The 21,357-nt window shown below is 53.5% G+C and overlaps 8 protein-coding genes across 8 annotated transcripts; 6 read left to right on the forward strand and 2 right to left on the reverse strand.

The window, feature by feature from the left end:
- Nucleotides 1–223: 223 nt before the first annotated feature.
- J4E88_010932 (uncharacterized protein) lies at nucleotides 224–832 on the forward strand (the record flags this gene model as incomplete). The annotated part of the gene is made up of 1 exon (XM_049404522.1): nucleotides 224–832. The coding sequence occupies one exon, from the start codon at nucleotides 224–226 to the stop codon at nucleotides 830–832; it is 609 nt and encodes a 202-aa protein (XP_049249729.1).
- A 1,498-nt stretch (nucleotides 833–2,330) lies between these two features.
- On the forward strand, nucleotides 2,331–4,020 carry J4E88_010933 (uncharacterized protein; the record flags this gene model as incomplete). Its single annotated transcript, XM_049404523.1, has 3 exons — nucleotides 2,331–2,579; nucleotides 2,629–2,740; nucleotides 2,795–4,020. The coding sequence occupies 3 exons, from the start codon at nucleotides 2,331–2,333 to the stop codon at nucleotides 4,018–4,020; spliced, it is 1,587 nt and encodes a 528-aa protein (XP_049249730.1).
- Nucleotides 4,021–6,259: 2,239 nt separating this feature from the next.
- Nucleotides 6,260–7,117, reverse strand: J4E88_010934 (uncharacterized protein; the record flags this gene model as incomplete). Its single annotated transcript, XM_049404524.1, has 1 exon — nucleotides 6,260–7,117. The coding sequence occupies one exon, from the start codon at nucleotides 7,115–7,117 to the stop codon at nucleotides 6,260–6,262; it is 858 nt and encodes a 285-aa protein (XP_049249731.1).
- Nucleotides 7,118–9,299: 2,182 nt separating this feature from the next.
- Nucleotides 9,300–10,109, forward strand: J4E88_010935 (uncharacterized protein; the record flags this gene model as incomplete). Its single annotated transcript, XM_049404525.1, has 1 exon — nucleotides 9,300–10,109. The coding sequence occupies one exon, from the start codon at nucleotides 9,300–9,302 to the stop codon at nucleotides 10,107–10,109; it is 810 nt and encodes a 269-aa protein (XP_049249732.1).
- Nucleotides 10,110–10,576: 467 nt separating this feature from the next.
- J4E88_010936 (uncharacterized protein) lies at nucleotides 10,577–11,353 on the forward strand (the record flags this gene model as incomplete). Its single annotated transcript, XM_049404526.1, has 3 exons — nucleotides 10,577–10,865; nucleotides 10,966–11,034; nucleotides 11,094–11,353. 3 exons carry the CDS (start codon nucleotides 10,577–10,579, stop codon nucleotides 11,351–11,353), a joined length of 618 nt encoding a protein of 205 aa, XP_049249733.1.
- Nucleotides 11,354–12,615: 1,262 nt separating this feature from the next.
- On the reverse strand, nucleotides 12,616–14,335 carry J4E88_010937 (uncharacterized protein; the record flags this gene model as incomplete). Its single annotated transcript, XM_049404527.1, has 3 exons — nucleotides 12,616–13,199; nucleotides 13,250–14,167; nucleotides 14,221–14,335. The coding sequence occupies 3 exons, from the start codon at nucleotides 14,333–14,335 to the stop codon at nucleotides 12,616–12,618; spliced, it is 1,617 nt and encodes a 538-aa protein (XP_049249734.1).
- A 1,128-nt stretch (nucleotides 14,336–15,463) lies between these two features.
- On the forward strand, nucleotides 15,464–18,667 carry J4E88_010938 (uncharacterized protein; the record flags this gene model as incomplete). Its single annotated transcript, XM_049404528.1, has 3 exons — nucleotides 15,464–16,092; nucleotides 16,139–17,120; nucleotides 17,168–18,667. 3 exons carry the CDS (start codon nucleotides 15,464–15,466, stop codon nucleotides 18,665–18,667), a joined length of 3,111 nt encoding a protein of 1,036 aa, XP_049249735.1.
- A 237-nt stretch (nucleotides 18,668–18,904) lies between these two features.
- On the forward strand, nucleotides 18,905–21,335 carry J4E88_010939 (uncharacterized protein; the record flags this gene model as incomplete). Its single annotated transcript, XM_049404529.1, has 6 exons — nucleotides 18,905–18,931; nucleotides 19,017–20,462; nucleotides 20,515–20,643; nucleotides 20,692–20,910; nucleotides 20,965–21,081; nucleotides 21,135–21,335. 6 exons carry the CDS (start codon nucleotides 18,905–18,907, stop codon nucleotides 21,333–21,335), a joined length of 2,139 nt encoding a protein of 712 aa, XP_049249736.1.
- Between the last annotated feature and the right edge of the window lie 22 nt (nucleotides 21,336–21,357).

Raw genomic sequence — 21,357 nt, forward strand, 5'->3', positions numbered from 1 at the left:
ATGGGTGGCAGTCGGACGTGATGAGAGAGTGAAGTTGGATGAAAGCGACAAGACACGTGTTAGCGCGCGATTCGGCTTATCGATAACGCCGCCGGGGAGTTATCCAACTGTCCTCATGCCCTCCACCAAACCACGACTTGCGCCAACCTGTCCTCTACCCACGCACATATCGCTACGGCCCCATAAACGTCCCACCCCAACATACATCAAACACACATCAATCATGGAGTCACCAGACACGTTCACGCTCCTTCCTCTCGAGATGGACCCGCAAACCAGCACCATCACCGCATCCCAAAGCACCAGCAACGCCCTCCAGACCGAGCTCGACGCTCTGAACAACCTCCACAGAAACCTCCTGCACGTCGAAACTCCTACAGGCACACCGCCGCCACCTGTCCCCGTCAACCCCAAGCGCTCCGCCCAGATCAACAAGCTGCGCGAATCGGGCAACGCCGAGTTCAGGAAAGGAAAGCCTGAAGAGGCGGGCAAGCTCTACACCCTCGCAATCGACATGGCGCTCGCACGTCCCGCATGGGAGCCTTCAGGTCTCGTGAGGGAAGAGGTCTCTGGACTGCTCAGCAACCGCGCGCAGGCAAACATGGCACTCAAGAACTGGGCGGAGGGCGCAGTAGATGCGGAAGCCAGTGTGGAGATGAAGAAGGTGGGCAACGCCAAGGGCTGGTGGAGGCGGGGCAAGTGTCTGCTCGAGATGGGCAGACTGGACGAGGCAGAGCAGTGGGTCAAGCAAGGATTGGAGTTCGAGGCAACAGAGCAGGATCTCGTCAACCTGAGGGACGAGATCGAGAGGAAGCTGAGAGGCGAGGTTTAGGTTGTTCTCGCCAGCAATCCGTTTGAGCACATGACTTATGGAGGACTTCCGCCTCGTCACTTGTAGGATTTGGACTAGACGGAGGCGCAAGCTGGGGCAGAGGTATACGATGGCATTGTGCTAGTGGCATTGCTAGTAGGTCTCTATGATACGAGCATGAGCAGTGGGAGGATGGGCATTGGCAAGGCGTTTGGCGCTGGAAGGCGTATACCACACTTGAGCCTATGAGGCTTTGAGGCATTCATAGCGAATCCATTCGAATGAATTTCCAATAATCAGCCTGTCTCTTTCGTGCGCATGATATCTAGTGTACCGAGCCCATCGAAGTTGTCACGTTCCATGGTACGCCTGCCAAGCTTTTCGTAAAGTGATCCCACAATGAGTCGCGCTCACACCTTCCGACTACCATCACCAGAGAGCGACTGCACAACATTGCGCCTCGCCATGAACGACGCTCAACCACGTCAAGAGCGCGCAATCAGGACAGTCCCCTCTCACCGGCTCAGACACAGCAGAAAAGCCTCATCCCACGCTTCTCCTCACCGTCACAAGCCTAGATCAGAGACACCTCACTCATTCCATGCACCAAATACACATACCCTACATAGCACTTCTGCACACCTACAGTACAGACTTGCTTGTCCGCAGGAGTCAAACGGGCCGTTGTAGAACGCAAATCTACCTGGTCGCACAGGGCCAGCAACTTCTCAAGAGGGATCAGGGGGCATTTCACCACAACGGACGTAGGGTATGCTGTTTTGGTGGTTGGATGTGAGTGAGGGCGACGCCGGATTGTTCCCAGGCTCCTGCGCTGCTGCCGCGCGTGGGGTTTGAGGTTGTTTGTGCTCGGACATGTTTGGGACTTTAGGTAGGAACAGCTATCTAGATGCAGTGCGGACTTCAGGTAGAATGATAAGCGTTCTCCCGGTGACCCACGATGATTTGGTAGCGTTTAGTTCTTCGGGGGCTGGATCTAATCTTCGGGCTGATAAGATGATCTGATAAATTTCTGTTCTGCACTTTCCCTTCTTGGGATTGGCGTGGTGAGCCGGTGGGCGTCGAACTTCCCGAATACAGAACTACGACCGCGACTCCTGGGAAGTTCAGACAAGAACAACTAAGAAGGCTCGTAGGCAAAGCTCTTGTAGTTCAAATAGCAGCCAAGACCGTTCTTAGTGAACACATCAACACCACAGCAAGGTGATCACACAACACCCAACAGCACACGCTATCGCACCCATCACGGTAATCTCCCGGTGGTATCAGCCCATCGGCGTATACGAAGACGCACAGTCTCACACAGTGGACCCAACCTACAACTCGATGCTACCAAGCCAAAAAGGCCCGCAAAGAGGCCCCGTCTTCGCCCTGAAGCGGAGCCATGTCGAGATTTTCCTTTCCCGTTCGGCAGTACTAAAATGGGATCGTAGGCGCCGTCTTAACGCTGGCACATCTCTTATTTTATCAGATCATCTTTCATCTGCGATAAGGAAGGGCGATGGCTACACAACCCGATTCTGTGAGGTCGGTCGACAATGAGGGCCAGAGGCCGGCTGAGTCTGAGAAGAAGGTTGGAGAGGTGGTTGCTTGCAGTGATGCGTCGTCTGAGGGGCGGGATGGCAGCGATAAGAGCGAGGCGATTCCGCTGAAGATGAAGCTTATTGCTATTCTGTTGGTTACGGCAACGGGATTTGGGTCGCATTGGAGTAGTGGTGTTACTGGTGCGATGAAGAGTACGGTCAAGAAGGTATGGATTACATGATTGCTGCTATGGGTACTTAACTGACATTGAGAAGGAATTACATATCAACAACGCGCAGTACTCTGTTCTCGAAGCCAGCGAGGACTTCATGAAGACCGCTTTGATCCTTGTAAGCGGTCTTGTCACTGATAGGATTGGTGGTGCCAGTCTGTCTCTCTCATTCCTTGGATTATTTCGACGCTGACAGAAGACTCTCGCAGGTGCCATGCTCTGGGGTAACGCCATCTACAGCATCGGTGCCATCTTCATCGCAGCCGCAACCACCGTTCGCTCATACAAATTCATGATCTTCGGATCCATTGTCCAGGCACTCGGCGACATAGCCACGCAAGTCGCGCAGTACAAAGTCTTCAGCTCCTGGTTCGCACCATCCAATGGCTTCGCATCAACCCTAGGCTTCGAACTCGGCATTGGCAAGATTGGATCTTTTGTCGGCAAGGCTACGGCGAACGTCATTGCGAAGAACACCGGAGACTTCAGCTGGGTCTACTGGGTTGCTGTCTTCATGAACCTTTTCACCAATGTCACCACTCTCCTGTACTGGTTCTTCACGCGCTGGTGCGGCAAGAAGTATACCGGTACAGCTGACCCTGCCACTGGAGAACAGCTCACGGAGAACAACAAGAAGTTCGAGTTTGGAAAGGTTTTGCGACTTCCTTGGACGTTCTGGAGTATCGTCGCTTTCTCGCTGTTCCAGACTAGTACCGCCTCCGTCTTCGCCCAGAACGCGACCGAGTTCGCTGAGCAGCGCTTCGACATGGATGCTGTCAAGGCCGGCTGGTACTCCTCGCTGGCGCAGTACCTAGGCTTCTTCCTCGTTCCCATAATCGGCATCTTCGTCGACATCCTAGGCAACCGCATCACGCTGATGCTAGTTTGTGGGCTGGGTATGCTCCTGTCCATGTGCCTAGCCACGTGGGGCCCGACATACGCTGGCACGGCAGCTTCATTCGGTATCTACGGTGTCGCATCCATGTTTGGACCGACCGTCATCATCGACTCGATTCGCACTTCCATGTGGTACCAAGAAGTCTTCGGCTCTGGCTATGCTGTCAAGATCGCCGTTAATAACGCCATGTCGATTATCATCCGTATCATCACCGGCGTCATCCAGGACCGCGACGACAATTCTTACGATAACGTCGTTATCGTGTATGTTGTACTTTCCGCTTGCTCGGTCGTTGTCGCCGCGAGTATGTTTGTGGGCTGCTTCTGGACGAGCGATCTCGGTCATCTCCAGTGGACTAGGAGCCAGCGCATTAGGAAGGGTGAGGTCATCAATGTGCGGAGGAAGGAGTTTGAATGCGGCTCGGCCGGTGAAAGAAACAGGAAGATCAGCTTGTCGTTATTTGTTGCGCTGTTGTTCTTGGTCGTCGGATCGTGGGCGGCGTACTTCTGGGGTGTTGCGACAGGCAACAATGTCTGAGTCTATGGGGTGTATCTTCACTATCACTGGGAAGCTAGTTCCCTCGCGAAATTGATCACAGCTGTATCAGTCGTGTTTACATATAGTTCCAGTATGTCGATCCGATCCCGGCGCTGTTGCACAACTAAACGCCCAACAGCCTATATCAACTTTAGGTCATTTACATGGTCTTATATTCGAGCAGATTGCAGAACAGTTCGTTCTTTTCTAGTTCTGGTTGATGGCATATATCTATACGCAGTGAGTTACACCCGCTTCAAACCACCCAGCGACGGGTGACATGCCAAGCGGGCGGGCGGATCAAACCTTTCCACCCTCTGAGTGACCTCCTCACTTTCCTGCCATAATATCCGGACTCCATGAACGCATGGTAAGGAAGTTTTCTGCTCATTAAGCCATACACCTCGTACGTGGTGCCGTCTATTTCATACCACCAGCAGTGATTTGCTGGTCTCCATTCATTCGGCTCAATGTCTCCCAAATTCCTATTTGCGCTTTCGCTGTAAGACATGATTTCTTTCCTCTTGAATCTGATGTTTTGATATCTGTCGTAAAAGCCCATCGCTTGAATCTGGGGGTAGACGTCAGGATCAGGTCGTTTGCTGCCATGATTCCGATGCCAATCATGAGTCGGTTTGACCCAGCATTCGTATAAGAACGCTACCAAGCTTGCTTGTCTCATATTCCAGCTCCTGCTCAAGTCTGACAATGTCTCATGATACTCTTCAAAGGAATGAGCCCATTCCTGAGACAATTCTCTATAGAATACAATCATCGTATCCAGGAAGACGTCCCGCAGGTCTTTCCTATAGTCAATCGCGATTCGCTGTTCTTCTTTCACGAGCCCAAGCAACCCGTACACTTTGTCGCGAGGATTCTGACAATGACTTTGGCTGAACAAGCGAACAGCACGGATAAGACTCATCCGAATATCTCGAAGGTGGTACTTTATCAGATACCTTGCGGATGTCGAAGAGAAACGATACGGGAACTTGCCGACTATGTAGGCCAGTTCGGCCCATCCTAGCCAGACAGTACCGGCCGGGCGTTGGCTGCCCTCGAAAAGAAAGCAATCGTCGGACCAATAGCTTGAGAGGTGGCTGAACAGTATTCTCTTCCTCTTTGACAGGATGATCTCCTGTACAATCCAAAGGCGAGTGAAATAATAATCCCCCGTGATGGATGCTACAGCCTGCGAAACACTTTCCGGTGGGTTCTCGATATCCGTTGGTCTCAATGTTTTAATTATGCACGGCGCATGCGGACACTTGCGAATAGTTCCGAGCCAGATGATGGCGTCGAAACATCCCGAGTAAATGGATGCCATCATTCCGACCTGGTGGTTTCGCTCCTGTATGCTGGACTGATCGATGCAAATCTGGTCTATCCACAGGTAATTGTCTCTACACGGCTTCCATATCCCACCTTCCTCTGCAGCCACCATATAGGATTGGAAGAACCGAAATAAATTTTCTCTGATGCTGAGAGGTTTCTCATTGACCAGGATTTCGAACTGTGGTGTCGGCGGACCCCACGTGTACGAGAGAGCGGAGAACTGTGGCGCGCTACTCAATTCGAAGACTTGTATATCGCATGCTATCGGACCGTCTTGATCCGGACGTAGCTTTATGAGGCGAATCTGCTGGGTTGATGTGTCCAGAGGTTCATATCGATACATTTTTGTCGGCCCCATGTCCAACGGCTCCGTGCTTTCTTCGCGGTCCACATAAAGCTTCTGATGTTAGCATTTTTAACCCTTTACGCCTGCAGACAAGGAATCCTTACACCGGGGGATCTATAGACGCTCATTGGGAGGTAACCGAAGCTACTGGGTATGATGCATATCGCAATGAGAGCCTGCAGTCGTATCTTTTATCGCGAGGTCAAGCATACACGCGAATCAAATCCCTAGGTAACGATTGTCCGGACTGTTGTTTATTGAGGCCTAGAATGGAATTGAAGTGCAGTTAGATTCCAGGATGTGCGTAGAATCGAGGGTTATGGCGAGTTTTACTTTCGCTAAATTGTGGCGGAGCTTATCCGAGGGGCAGTGTAACGGTGGCTTAGGCAGCAAGGTTGGCCTGATTGGCTTAGCGAAGCCTGGCGGTCGTGCAAGGCTGCCTTAATTAGTGAAGCGAAAATGTTGAGACGATCCAGAGCGAAACAATTGGCAGTGTACATTCAAACTACCATACCAGATAAGCCTCGCAACAACACTACTCAGCCCAACCCAGTGTCTTCAGCGCTTGAATAAATTCAACAACTTGTCCTTATCATTCTCACCCTCAACAGCACCAGAGCCCACCAAGATGCACCGCATAACAGCACCATACAAGATATCAATCATCTCATCCCGCGCAGCCACGATCTCATCTCTCTTGGCCTTGTACTCACCATTCAACACCTCGATCTTTTTGTGCAAATTCCTGGCAAACTCGGAGTTCTCTCGGGCCAGCTTTGCGCTCTTCGCGGCATCTGTATACATGGCTACCTTCATTCCGTCGTACATGGCGGTCTCAGCTGCCTCCAGTTCTTTGACGAAGCGGTCGTAGTGGTTGACGACGTTGTTGTCGAAAACTTTGTGCCCTTCTTTCATGGTCTCGACTTCGTCAATGATCTTTGTGGCGGCTGCCATGCGGCGGTTTTGCTTTTCGTTCAGGGATTTGTAGCGCTCGGTGAGAAGGGCTCCGAGCTGGGCGGCTTCTGATACGCCGAGGTCGCAGAGCTTGGTGAGCGTCTTGACATCGATGAGGTATTCCGTCAGGTTTCCGATACCGTAGCTTGGAGTGTAGTCGTTGCTGTTGTCATTGCTGTTGTCATTGCTGTTGCCGTTACTGTTGGCTTTGCTGTTGGCGTTGCTACTGTCGTTGCCGCTGCCGTTGGTGTTGTCATTGCTGTTGCCGTGGCTTGCAGTGTAGATCTTGCTGTTGCAAATACCGTTGCCGTTGCTGGCGCCATTGCTGGTGTCGTTGGTCATGGGGGCCTTTCCTTTGCCTTTATAACTGGATGAGGAATTTGACGCGTCGGCGAAGCTTGGGGACGAGACGATTGGAGGTGAACGCGGTGTGGGCGCAACGGAACCGTTGGCTGAAGGCATACTGGCGGTTTGACGAACAGGTGAGCGAGATGTATACCTGATAAAACCGTAGACTGAATTCATATTAAGATTTTGATAAAGAGGGGCTCGTTAACGATAGCTTGAGTGGGTGATGTTGGTGTGTAGAACGAAGGATGATGGTGTTGGAAGATGGGTAGGCTTGCTTCACCTTGGTTCCTGCTCGCTGGTTTACTCAAGTTCCTCCACTCCTCCCTCACCGCTTGGAGTCGCGAGCAGTGTGGAAGTGACGAAGGGCTCAACATGTTCTGCGAAACAACAACCAGATCGGCAGTGTCTTCGATTTACCATATTGGATCAACGAACGATGTGCGAAAGGAGAATCTTGACATCAACACCAGCATATGAGACGTACTGTTCTCCTGGTAAAACAGAATAAGACATCGCAAGCGGTGTAGCACTTCACCTGCCCTCCATGACAGTTATCTATGGAACGAAGATCGACTTCATGATTTGAACAAGGCCAGAGTGCATGCCTCACTGCAGCCTCAGGCACTTCTCACGGACAGCCCTGCCTGGTATCGTCGGACACATCGGTCTAGGCATGCACCCTGGTAGGCCGGAGTATCACGTAAGAAGCCGAGGCAGGCCCGGAGAGGCGGGGAGGAACGACTGGAGCCAGGGAGGTGGGCTGATTTCTCGGTCTGGAGCCCCCATCTGACGGTAAGCGGCGATGTTGGATCGGCGTCGATGCTCCGCGAAGGATGGAGCATTGATGTGCAGGCAGGTGAGCAGGTGTATGTCGAGGAGGAGTAATCAGGCGCGGGATGTAGGCAAATGTCTCACCGCTATGACTACGCTCTATGTCTGTATGGGTTCGCTGGGAACGGTCAGCAGTGACGTAGTGACGGCAAATGGCGAATTGCGGGGGTTCCAGGTCGCAGCGTGGTTGCACATGTACATCATCTGAGGTCGCATAAGACGTCGAGGCAGGTACAAAGTGCCGACAGGCGTGTGTAAAGCCGAGAGCGTGGACTGGGCTCCCTGGTGCAATTACGGGGTGTGAGGAGAGCAGACATGGTGATGGTTCGCGCGAGGAAAGCAGGCCGACGAGCGCCCATGACCAGTCATCAATACGAGATGGTCAGAGGATAGATTGCTGACGAAGAGGGCTGGGCTGGGAAGAGGGCGAGGAGTGGGCGAGGAGTGGTCGAGGAAGTGGCGATGCGACTGTGGCAGGCGCGCCAGGCCGGATGAGGAACCATCAACAATCAACAGTAAGAGTGAGGGCAGCGGCAGGGAAGCCGCGTGGGGTGAGAGATCGGCATGCCGAAGCCAAGCCTACAGTAGTCGTGTTATGCTGGTCGTAGGCTAGGCTCACTGCAATCTAGCATGCTATGAGAGAATTGACTACCCCAGAGCCTACTTTGACGTTCGATCGATACGTTGCATGTTCTTACCTTAATGGAATCCAGAGTAGGCTGCACGATCTGTCTAGTCTTTTCTCTGTATGAGGCGGGCGGTCATGCTGGTGAGCGCTGGCGGTTGTCTCGAATGTTCGGGCCGTTCAGTGCCGCCCCAGTCTTTATAACAGGTCCGGGTCAGTTTGGTCTGATTGGGTACCAACCTGACGGTTCGCAGGTTGCATCAAGTCGAGTGAGCGACTGGGCTGGGTCAGTCTGCTACAAGCGGCGCGCGCACAGCGACTGTTGAGCAGAAGCAAGAGTTAGCGCTCGCCATGGGGCATAGGCGACGGTTAACCGCTGGGTTGCGTTGGTCTTGGGCCGTCGCACGCTGAAGCCCCTTCGCAGCGCATCGCCGTGGAGGGCCAGGCCTGACCTATTGGATGCAGTCGCGCTAGCCGGTGGGCTGGAAGAGGGAAGCATCTACCCAGCACTCTTGGCGGCTTTGGAGCCGCGAGCAAAACTTCGGTCCCTCCCTCGAGGTCCCGACCTTCTTTGTCTCCTGATGCACTAGCCCGTCTGCTGCGACACTGTCCTGTTGTTGTTGTTTTGCGCCTTTCCCTCACGACTAACGGCCGATTCCCCGACGCCCACGACGACACGGCCGACCGCAATTGCCTCGACTGCTGTGCCAGCCGGAGCTGCACACCCCTCTCCGCCCCCAGGAGTCTCGTCCGCCGCGTCCACCGCGTCCAGCAACTGCCGCCTACCAACACGCACCACCCTGCGCCGCAGCCACGTCCTGGCCGCGCACGCCTCCAATGGCCGTACTGGAGAGCACTGCAGTCGCCCGCGACGCCAAACCCGCCCAGCTCGCCTCGTCTCCCCTCGCCCGGGTGATGCGCGAGTTCGAGGAGCTCGTCCAGGGCTTCGAGACGGGGCTGCTGCGCTCGCTCGAGGACCCCGCCGCCGACGACGTGACCACGCCCAAGAGCACCGCCCGGCGCGACGAGATCCGCCGCGAGGCCTGCCGGCTGGCCATCTCGGACCTCAGCAACCAGTACACCCCCAAGTACATCCGCCGGTCGCTCGACGCCGCCGAACTCGAGGGCAAGCGCGTCGAGGACCAGCTGCAGAGCCTCTCGCTCAGCGGCCGCGCTGCCGACGACGAGAGCGACCTGGGCAGCCTGCACAATGGCTACTTCCGCCTCTACTCCACCGAGCTCTTCGACCTCCTCGGCCAGCCCACGGAGCTGCGCTTCGGCACCCTGCGCTTCCACAAAGACACGCTGAGCCTGCCCGAGACCCCCTCGCCGCCCCACGTCACCGTCGAACTCGCTCTCAACGACGCCTTCTTCGTCGCCGACTCGGAGGAGACGCTGCCCTACCACACGTTCCGCCTGCCCACCACGCCCTCGTTACAGAACCGCGGCATACGCAGCCGGAAGTACGACGACGACGGCACCTTCCCCGAATACGACTCGTGGCTGCTCTTCACCTTCCTCGGCAACGGCTGCATCAAGCTCGAGGTGCCCATCGAGATGTGCGCAGACGTCTACGGCGGCTGTCTGCGGGGCCGGGAGAACGAGGAAGTGCTCTTCTGGGGTTTCTTTGTTGACGATGACGAGTAGCGTCGCATCACATTTGCTTGGACTGGAGTTGGTATCAAGAGCTAGACAGGGCTTGGCATTGGAGTTGGGCGCAAAGGACTGGCCTGGTCGGCCGCCGGAACGGGTGCTTGGACATGCATTCACGACTCACGAATTTCCTTAACTGTACCTTCCTCTTCTCATCCCCGCTGCGGGGCCATATTCCCTCACACTTTAGGCCGTCAATCCTGCGCGTCATTACATTCTTTCCCATTGCGTTCTGGGCGGCATTGTGCATAGCAGTTTACAGTTTACTCCTCAAAAGGCGGACGATGAGGTAGATGATAGAGCGCATGGAGCGACACAGCATTGGTACTCGATAATACACACCGACGGACAAATCACATGCGCCGGATAAACCTTCTGCCGATCCCTTGCTCTTACCTTTTCTGATGTGCAGCCAACCTTTGCATCTGCATTATCCTCAATTCGGCAGTCCACAAAGCAACATGGCGCCCACCTTGCCCGAAGCAGACGCTGCCGCTGCGAACGCGCCCGTTGTCGCAAACACAGGATTCAGGTTGGGCGACGAGGAACAATTTTCAGATGCAAGCGACAGCGACCAATCACAGACGAGCCAGCGAAGCGCTTCCCCGAGGCGAGCAAACGGCCAGGCGCCTGCGACCAAGTCGAAGAAGAAAAAGCAAAAGGACCGACGCAAGATGGGCGCATTGGCTGATGAGTTAGTCGACGTCTTGGGCGACGCCTTCTCGACGCCCCAAGCCGACCTGCAGAGTGGTATGTCACGTGTTGGACATGACGATCTAACGTCTATTGATCCTACGCGCACTTGCTTTTGGCACGTGCGACCGGGGTGAGCGAGTCTAACATGATGCAGGCCCGGTCCAGCAAGCCAACGGCGACCAAACTATGGCCATTGATTCCGACCCTATGGGCAAGAAGATGAGTGAGTCCCTCAAAGGACCCTCAAACGTCCACTTCACCGTCATACTAAACCCTGTCTAGACAAACGCACCCGCCAGAATCTCGCCAGGATGCAAGCACGCAAAGAAAGAAAAGTAGCTAACCCCAAGATGGACATGTCGGAAGACAAGACACTACAAGCCCAAATGGCAGCCGCGGAGCGCATAGGCATGTCCCTGGACGCATACCGCAAGATCGGCAGTGGCAAGGGCATGTCAAGAGCAGCCGCACGCAGAGCAAAGAAAGATGCCATCAGAAAAGAGCGAGCTGCAGCCGCGGTAGACGAAATGGAGATTGGATAGAAGAAGCTGAAAGAGACCTGCATGGTGGCTTGAGATGAAAGTGCGGAGAAAGCATGAAGCTAAGGAACGAGACATTCCAAAAAAGCCGATGCATCAAACAACATTTTCCCATGTCGCACGCTTTCGGACGTGATCTTGTTTTCTGTTTTTGTTTTGCGCCTGCTTGAGGAGAGGGAATATGCAAGCCATACGCCACTGTCGTAACCCTCTCACATCTCCGCCAAGTATCACATGTTCGTATCCCAGAACTTAGCGTTCGTACCGCAAACTATGGTTCCCCAACCGCACGCTGAATACTAACGTGCCCGTTTCTTTCGGTCCTACCCTCCTTCTACGCGAGCGTTTCCTGTCACTCTCGCTTACTTAGACAATGCGGATCGACTATCGTCCTTGTTACCAAATGCGTGGCAACGCTTCACCGCACCTCATGAGGAAAAGCAAATGTGCAAAACAAAAATCGTTCAGTGTGGCTGGCAGATAGTACGTTGGTCCTATTTATCTGGAGATTACCCTGTTTGTTAGGCCGATACTGGCCGGTATTGTGGTTTTGGGGTTTTGCTCCGCGGGGAGGGGAGGTGTCATGGGTGTCATGGGTGTGGAGGGAGGCGCAATGAAGAAGAAGAAATGGTGTCACAAAAAGTAATGGGTGCATGCAGATAGATGTCACGTGAGGGCCTGCTGTTGCGGACCCTCTTTCTTGCAAAGAGATAAGGTCAGATAGGTTGGGGGTCTAGTGCGTCCTTTGGGGATGGAATAAGCAAAGGGGTTTTGCATGAGGAGGTTTTAGATACCCGGATTGAGCAGGTAAGATGCGTTGTATGAGATGTGGCAAGCATGGTGCAGGCAGTGTGGAGACCAAATAGGAAGGTGTGGGAAGTGGGATTCATTGGTGGTGATGGGAGGGCTGAGTAGATGAAATGGTGGAGTACCTAGGTAATGTGGCGGAAGATAGACGCAATCTGAGAGTAGGCGTTCTTGATGAAGGGTATTGATGCTGTTGTGTACGACATGACTGTTTCAGATCTTCGTAAACATTTAGAAAGCGTCTTGTAGAGCTTGCTACGTAAGTAGAAAGTACCTTTACTCTTACCTTTGCCACGAGCATCTATACTGGTGGCGATTATCGAGAGATAAGCAAAATCACGCGCTTTTCATCAAATTGAAAGATGGATACGAATCAGACGACTGGATTCTTGCGATGAGACCCAAGTCGTAAAAGGTCATTACATTCAACTCAAGCTCCGTTCAATCATAACACAGCCCTACTCATGCACATTATGAATATGCCCCGACTCATCAATCTCCACTTTCGCCCTCTTCAAACTAGCATTGCGCGGGTTAGGCGCCTCAAAGATCTCCTTGAGCTCCTCAAGCGTCTTGCCAGCCGTCTCAACAAAGAAGAAGAAGATAAGCGCAATCTCAATGCAAATCCACACAATATACACGAGATACAACTTCCAGCCAATCTTCTCGATGCCGACGGAGATACCGTAGGTGTTGACGACCATGGCGACGTTGAGGAAGAGGAAGTTGAGGCCGGAGCCCTTGGCGCGAGTACGGTTTTCGAGACATTCGACGGCGTAAAGGGTTTGGAGCGGGGTCCAGCCCCAGGCGAAGAAGATGCCGAAGAGGTAGATGGAGACGATGGTGCCGTAGGCGAGGTTGTTGTCGGGCGTGGCGGTCGCGGTGAAGGCTGTGAGGAGGACGTAGGCGAAGAGGCCGCCCCAGAGACCGCCCATGAGCATCTTTCGTCGGCCGAGCCTGTCGAGGAGGGTGGCGCCGTAGATGGCGGCTAACATGCTGAAGATTGGGTTGATGGCGTTGATGAGAAGTTGCTTGTTGGGATCTTGCGAAGTTAGCGCATGTCTCAGACGTATCTGTACATTCAGAACTTACCAGTGATTCCAGCGTTTTTGACCATGGCGGGCATGAAGTAGCTGACGACGTTGTTACCGCTCCATTGACCGAAGAAAGCCATGGCGATGACCATGGCCAGACGGTAGCGTGCAGCCTTGGTGTTGCCTAGCTCACGGAAGTCCCACCACGGGTTGTCGTTGCGAGTGACAGCAAAGTCCTCGGTGATCTCGTGTAGCTGGAGCTGGACGATGGGAGAGTTGGGGTTGCCGTTTCCGTGATACTTGGCCATGATGGCGATGGCCTCCTCTCTGCGGTCATGGGCTAGTAGCCAACGCGGCGTTTCTGGGAAGAACATGATCAAGCCCATGACGATAGTAGGCAGAATGCACTGAACGATAGTAGGGATTCTCCAAGCCCATGAAGAGTTGCCCATGTGCAGATTGGTGCCGTACGTGGTCCATCCAGCCAGAATGTTGCCGACCCACCAGAAGTTGTTGTACATACCAGCCATGGTTCCACGGTAGGCAGGATGCGCGAGCTCGACGGTGTAGGCGGGACCAGCAGCAGAGGCGATCGATGCGCCGAATCCGAGGATGAAGCGACCGGCAATGAAATGGCCCATTTCGTGGGCCGTAGCTTGAACGGCGGTTCCGACGAGGACGAGCGCGCAGCCGACGGCGATGCAGATGCGGCGACCGTAGCCATCAGCAAGGAATCCACAGAATGGAAAGGCGGCGATTTGACCAAGGTTGTAGATAATGAAGATGATGCCAGTGCTGGATCCCTCGCCAGTCAACCCGAAGGTGTTCTGGTAGGCTTTCATCGCGTTGATGGATCCCATGAGGGAGCTGTCGAAGCCGTTGAGCGTAGAGACTAGGTAGCCAACGCCCATGATCATGTACAGCTGAATCATGCCTCGAGACCATAGCTTCGGCTTCTCTGCCTCGATAGCAGCGGCTGTATGCTGTCAGCGCATTCTTCCCGTTGTCTCAGATATGATATTGACTTACTAAGAGCTACTGAAGCTACGTTGGCCTCCTTGACGTTCGCATGCTTGTTCATGTCGTCGTCAACTGCACTCAGCTGGTGCGTCACAGCGCCCATGTCTTCACTCTTCTCCGCCATCTTGAATGTGTCGCTGGCAAGGACTGGAGAAGATCTGGAGGTGTGGAGCAGAAAAACGGGAAAGCTCTCCACTTGATGGCCGATTTGCAACGATGCGCAAGCTTTCCGGAATACTGGGTCTCTTTATACTATACAGGCTTCTCCGCAAAATAAGTAGCGCCTGCAGGTAATCTTACCCCATGGCACCGAGGCAAATGCTCTACCTTCCTGACCCGATGCATGGTTTCTGCTCTGCATGCAAACTGTTGCGCTCAGGCGCCACCCGGTTGGCCAAGTATGCTTGTTGTACGGCAATAGCACCGCATTAGGGGCGGAATATTAGCGGGATTACTGGGAAATTTTCAACTTCCAAGCTCGCTATACCACGATGGTACCAAGGCCAAGTAATAGGGCCTTCTGCAGGGGCGGGCCCAGGTCCAGAAGCAGGCCGGTTAGCGGACGGACCTCCCAAATTGTACCAGCTCTGGAGCGCCACGCGCGAAGTCTTTACGAAGGAGATGAATCAAGAATTGAGCCGGTCGGGTTGGCATTGAGTCGCGATGAACCAGGCGAGGGTTAATGTGGTGTAGCTGGGCTGGGCAGCGGAGTGCGGGGATGGATTCCTGGAGTAAAGCCAGCCGAGTTGGGCAGCCGCCCCGTTGATCAGACCCCTTGGAAAGAGAAACCAGACACCTACCTCTGCGAATACAGTCGTAAGAAAGTTAATACTCCTGAGGTGCCTCTATGTGTTATAGAAACGCGTTCGGAAATCATCACAAGCTGTAAAGCGCCTGTCCAAAGATTTCCAAGGTTCCTTTCAACGGAGTCGGAGTTTCAAGCGAAGAACCCCCGCTCGCGCTTGCGCCCGGACGTCGCCCCATCAACCCCCCGATGCGAGCCCTCCCCAGCTCCTACATGCAACATGCGCCGTTTATTGCCGACACGTTCCTTAGTCCTGCCACCTGAGAAGCAGATGGAACGCCCTCTTGGCATCTACGACATGTGGGCGGACGGCTTCCCTGATCAGTCCAAGTCGCGCTGCCTACCGCAGTACGGCCGCCTTACTGTGGGGTGTCGACAACTGTATCAAAGATAGAGGACGTAGAGCAGTGGTTCGTGGAAGTACCATCAACTTTCAATTCATCCATCATGTCTTCAGGTCAACACCCAGCGAGCGTTCCCGACTGGAACAACCTCGATGTCCTCCACAAGAACACGCTGCCTGCGCGCGCATACTTTCACAACTACGCATCGGAGGCTGATGCGCTTAGTTCCGATGTGAACAAGTCTACAACCCACAGCCTCTCCGGCACGTGGAAGTTCCAGCATTCATACTCGCCTTTTGAGGCTCCGGAAGGATTTGAATCCACTACATTCGACACATCATCATGGAGCGACATTGCCGTGCCAGGCATGTGGCAGCTGCAGGGCTTCGGCAAAGGCCCGCAATATACCAACGTAATCTATCACATTCCGGTTGATCCTCCCAACGTGCCTTTTACCGAGAACGAGACTGGATCCTACGTTCGTAAGTTCAAGGTCCCGAAAGATATCCAGGGCGGTCAGCTTCGACTCCGTTTCGAAGGTGTTGACGCCGCCTTCCACGTCTGGGTAAATGGTAAAGAAGTTGGCTATTCTCAGGGTAGCAGAAACCCAGATGAGTTTGATATTACTTCGTTCGTCGATCTCAATGCTGAGAACACCCTGGCTGTTAGGGTGTATCAGCATTGCGACGGAACGTACATCGAAGACCAAGACCAGTGGTGGCTGAGTGGCATGTGAGTGTGGTCTGTCGTCGAGATGAACTGAAACTCATCATCCTAGATTCCGTGACGTCTTCCTGGTTGGCTTCCCCAAGGCTTCCCGAATCGAGAACGTCTTTGCCCAGACGCTTCTGGATTCATCCTACACTGATGCCGAACTCAAAGTCAAGATCAGTGCGACTGGCTCTGGCAAGGTTGCAGTAAAGCTGCTGGATGCAAAGAAGCAGGAAGTCGCCTCATCTGAGGCGGATATCAAGGGTGATGGTGTGACTGAACTCAGTATCCAGGTCAAGGACCCGCTCAAGTGGACTGCTGAGTCGCCAAACCTCTACCATCTTGTCGTCTCTTCCGGCGATCAAGTCATTGCCCAACGCATTGGCTTCAGACAAGTCGAGATGAAAGATGGCTTGATCAAAGTCAATGGTAAGAGGGTCGTTTTCCGCGGCGTCAACCGCCATGAACATCATCCCACTCTTGGTCGTGCTGTGCCGTATGAGTTCATGAAAGAAGATCTTCTTCTCATGAAGCGTCACAACATCAACGCCATCCGCACATCCCATCAGCTCAACGACCCACGACTGTATGATCTCGCAGACGAGATGGGTTTCTGGGTCATTGATGAAGCAGATGTGGAATGCCATGGGTTCGAAAGTATCGCCGATGCCGCGCTTTCGAAGGAGGAGCGCAACTTGCCGTTCCGTGAGCGTCAGCTTATAACTAGGGACAAGGCCGCGGAATGGACGACCGACAACCCAGACTGGACGAAGGCGTATGTGGACCGTGCGGAAGCACTCGTTAAGAGAGACCAGATGCATCCATCGATCATCATTTGGTCTCTTGGCAACGAGGGCTTCATGGGACGAAACTTCGTGGCCATGTACGAGCACATCAAGAAGTACGACGACAGCCGGCCTATTCACTACGAAGCGGACATTTACGCAGACACTATGGATATGTACTCCAGGATGTATCCCCCGCTTGATGAGATTATCAAGTTTGGTCAAGACAAGGAAAAGAAGAAGCCACTGGTGCTTTGTGAATACGTAAGTTACACCATGTTGATGCTTAGTTCTATGACTCACCGTATTAGATCCACGCCATGGGCAACGGCCCCGGTAACATCAAAGAGTACATCGATGCCTTCTACAAGTACCCAACTTTACAGGGAGGTTTCGCTTGGGAATGGGCGAACCACGGTCTTCTCACCAAGGACAAGCAGACCGGCGAAGAATTCTACGCTTATGGTGGTGATTTCGGCGAAGAGGTTCACGACTCCACCTTCGTCATGGACGGTCTTGTCAACTCCGATCATTCGCCCAACGCTGGTTTAATCGAGTACAAGAAGGCTATCGAGCCTGTACAGCTTCTAGAAGTGAATGGTTCAAAGGCCACGTTCATCAACCGTTACGATTTCATTACGCTCGATCACTTGGTCTGCAAATACACATCAGTCTCCTCTTCATCCTCTGATGGGGTTACTGGAGATCTGCAAATTCCTTCTGGTATCTTGCCTGGCCAAACCTTCGAGGTGCAACTTCCAACGATCGAAGCTCGCGAGGAGGAGGTCTTGGTTAGTATCTCGTTCCAGCTGAAGGAGACTACACCATACCTAAAGGCAGGATTCGAGATCGCAACAGCACAGGTACCTGTGACTCCGGTGTCGTCCTTGAAGAAGCCTCAGTCATCAGGCAAGCAAGTCACTGTTGAGACACCATCCCGCAACACCCTCAAGATTACGACGGATCAAGCCACCTGGGAGTTCAACACGCTCCACGGCAGTCTCACCTCCTGGAAGCAAGGCTCGACTGAGCTCATCTCCAAAGCACCTGAAATGGACATCTTCCGCGCTCCTACCGACAACGACATCCCGCAAGACGGCTGGGACTGGAAGGACAAGCAACTCCACCACGCAAAGCCATTGACCCGCAAAGTCGAGTGGTCACAATCAGGCTCGGACACTTTCAAGGTCACCGTGCACCAACGCGTCGCACCTCCCGTCCTTTCATGGTCGATCGACTGCGTTCTCACATACACATTCAGCGCCAACGGCACCCTATCCGTCCACGTCACCGGCACACCCAAGGGCGAGAACCTACCCCGCACCTTCCCCCGCATCGGCCTCGTCCTGGAACTCCCCGCGCAATTCCAACACGTCGAATGGTTCGGCCGCGGCTTCGGCGAAACCTACCGCGACAGCAAGCTCTCCCAGCCCGTAGGCAAGTACACAGCCTCCAGCATCGACGCCCTCTGGGTCGACTACGAAGTACCCCAAGAATCGGCGAACCGCACAGATATCCGTTATGTTAGTGTTACTAACGGTAGCGGCGCGGGATTGCTCGCTCAGTTCGCGGATAAGAAGGGTGATCAAAGGAAGTTGTTTGATTTCCAGGTTAGCCATTATAGGATGAAGGATGTTGCGGCTGCGGACCATCCGCATGAGTTGAGGAGGAAGAAGAGGGAGGAGGTTGTGCTGAGGTTGGATGCGGAACATCATGGGCTGGGTAGTGGCAGCTGTGGGCCGAGGACGCTGGATGAGTATAGTTTGCTGTGTGAGCCTTTTGAGTTTGAGGTTGTGTTGCAGGCACCGTAGATAGGTGCGGTAGTTATGCAGTAAATGCTATGACCGTTCACTCACCAGATTCCGGGTTCGACTTTCCGATGTCGCGCGTTTATGGTGGTGGGTCGCGGTAACCTTGCGGACGTCGTTCCACGTGCACTCCGCTCTTGCTCTCACCTTCACCTATCGCGACTGCCAGATTTTTCCGCCCAGTCCACCACCTCACAATCTCAGCACCACTCGACGTGCAATCTCATCAAGGCTAGTATCATGGCCAGTGGAACGAAGAAGCGACGAGTAAGTGTTAACGCAACTGCATCGGCTTTTGCCTGTCACGATGACACCGCTGCACTTCAGTCGCGACCCAGCTAACATTCGACAGAAGTCGCAGTCTCCAGCCCGCGGTACCACTTCAAAGCGCGCACGCGTGGCTTCATCCGGTACCTCGAATCGCACCCAACACCACGAACATGATTCGCACTCGTCGCGCGCCGGATCCGTCAAGGACACATACCTGGCGCAGAAGCAGGGCCGGCCAGTATCACTACCCACTGGAGACGACTGGGTGTTCCGTGTGAAAGTTATTTCGTCCGCGACCGACCTGGGGAATGATCTGTTCAAGAACGCAGTACAAGGGCTGGTAAGGATCTGTTTCCCCGAGGGTATCCTCGATCAACTGGGACCGCAGGTACTGGAGCAGCATATGCGCGAAGAGAAGGCACCTGAACGAAACATCGAGCGGATGTCAGAAATCTTCCAATCCGAGATGGAGCAGCGCATGGCCTCCATGCTTGCTGAGCATCTAGACACAGCTGCCAAAATCGACTCGGTTATGAGAACTGTGTTGTCTGCCAGCGCCAGAGCTCATGGAGATAAACTTGGAGAGGACATCTTGGGTTATGTCACCGATAGCCTACTCAAGCTGAAGGCAAAAGCATCTGAACACTCGACAGAATGGTTAGCCTCCGGTGATGCAGCAGCAACAGAAGAAGAAGAGGAGGGCAGTAGTGATGGAGGGAGCAGCACCAGCGATATCTCTGACAAAGAGCCTACGCCACCGCCAAAGGTGAAGAAACTCAAGAAGCGAGATAGGAAATCACGACGCGCGCGCTCGAAGACACCGGATGACATCCTAGAAGACGTTGAAGTGGATAACAACGTACCGGCGACACTGCCTAAGCAACACACATCGAATAACAAAGACCGAAAGATCTCTTCTACGTGGCAATGGCATGTTGACACGGCAGAGCTCGCGGACGAAGGCGTGGCCGAGGCCTTTCCACGCACGAGCGACCTGTTTGCGTATCACGCGTTACCGATTTCTCAACGCAAGCTTGGATCCAGTGCATCAAAGAAAGAGATCAGATGTGAGATGCAGTCGCTCCTCGATGGGATGCCCAAAGAGGAGTTTGAGAAGTGGGTCGAGAGTTTGCAAAAGCTACTCGATGGTGATCGCGATATGTTAAAGCGACAAGAGTCACAATCTTCTGGTCATAAGCAGCAGTTGAGTCGCGTAACGCCGGCGCCTATTGATACACGGAGACAGGCTAGGAAAATCACGAAGACGCTGTTAGATGTTCCAGGTCCATCGAAACCACGCACGGATAAGGTTCAAAAGTCTCATGAGAGAACTGTGGTCAAGGACGAAACTACTGACAGCTCAGATGAGATATCAGATGAACCAAACGATGAGAATATCGCGGAGGCTACAGCTGCACTCCGTCACCCACTGACCAAGGGACGCGACATCCCCCCACCTGCGCACACACCACAGACAGCTTTGGTACAGAGTAGTAGAGGCCTTACGAGTCGTGGAGATGTCGATGGAGTAGGTCCACTAAATTCACATGGGTTCCAAACTTCCATGCTAATCTATCAAGTCTTTTGGTATGCCTGTGTTGGCCTTATTGTGGGGATCAGACAACTTGACCGTTGAGGAATGCGTCAAGGACGGGGCAAAGATCACATCTACCATTATGAATCAGCTCGAACGCCGTGTCTCTGTCAAGGTAATAGCCTTGATCATACATACGGTATCTACGGCTGACAACATCTAGCGCATTGCTGTCAGCAGCTTCGGTGGTATAGGCCAGTTTCGCACGCAAGACGAACTGCGTGAGCACATAATGCGTGCCTTCCCAGCGCCTGGAGAACCTGTAAGGTTTCTGCGGATCAAGAAAGGTATTGAAGGCAACCTAGTCCCCTGGGTCATTGCAGAGCCATCCGCGTTTCCGGAGCTGAAAGGCATGCCGTTTGTCTTTGCTCATGTACTTCCAGTAAGCCCGTAAAGATTGCACTCTTTCAAATATCGCGACTGATCATTGATATAGTCTCTACCTATTACCGTCAACCTACTCTTCGGTACCTTTGATGCCTTATCACGATTGAAAGCATCCGAGTTGTGGGAGGCTGTATTACAGGCTCTCCAACGAAGAGGGATCTCAGAGGTACGTCAGTCCATCGGCTGCCACGGCCAAGCCAACATCTAACAATCTGCCAGGCATCCATAGGCGCTGTCGATGTCGACTTCTTACAGCTGGAGAGTCTCACCGACACTAGCAGATATCCGTTTGCAAAACGGCGGTCTCTGCTTGAACGCATTTTACGTCGTGTGATCTTCCCACACAAAGAGAAATTCCCGGAGCTGAAATCTTCATCGGTTGTCAAGACATGGGAACAGATGACCAATCTGAGCTGGTAGCTGCGGTATTGTATTGAGCTCA

Source organism: Alternaria novae-zelandiae, assembly GCF_023758075.1.
Source record: "Alternaria novae-zelandiae strain BMP 2774 chromosome Unknown scaffold_44, whole genome shotgun sequence".
NCBI lineage: Eukaryota > Fungi > Ascomycota > Dothideomycetes > Pleosporales > Pleosporaceae > Alternaria > Alternaria novae-zelandiae.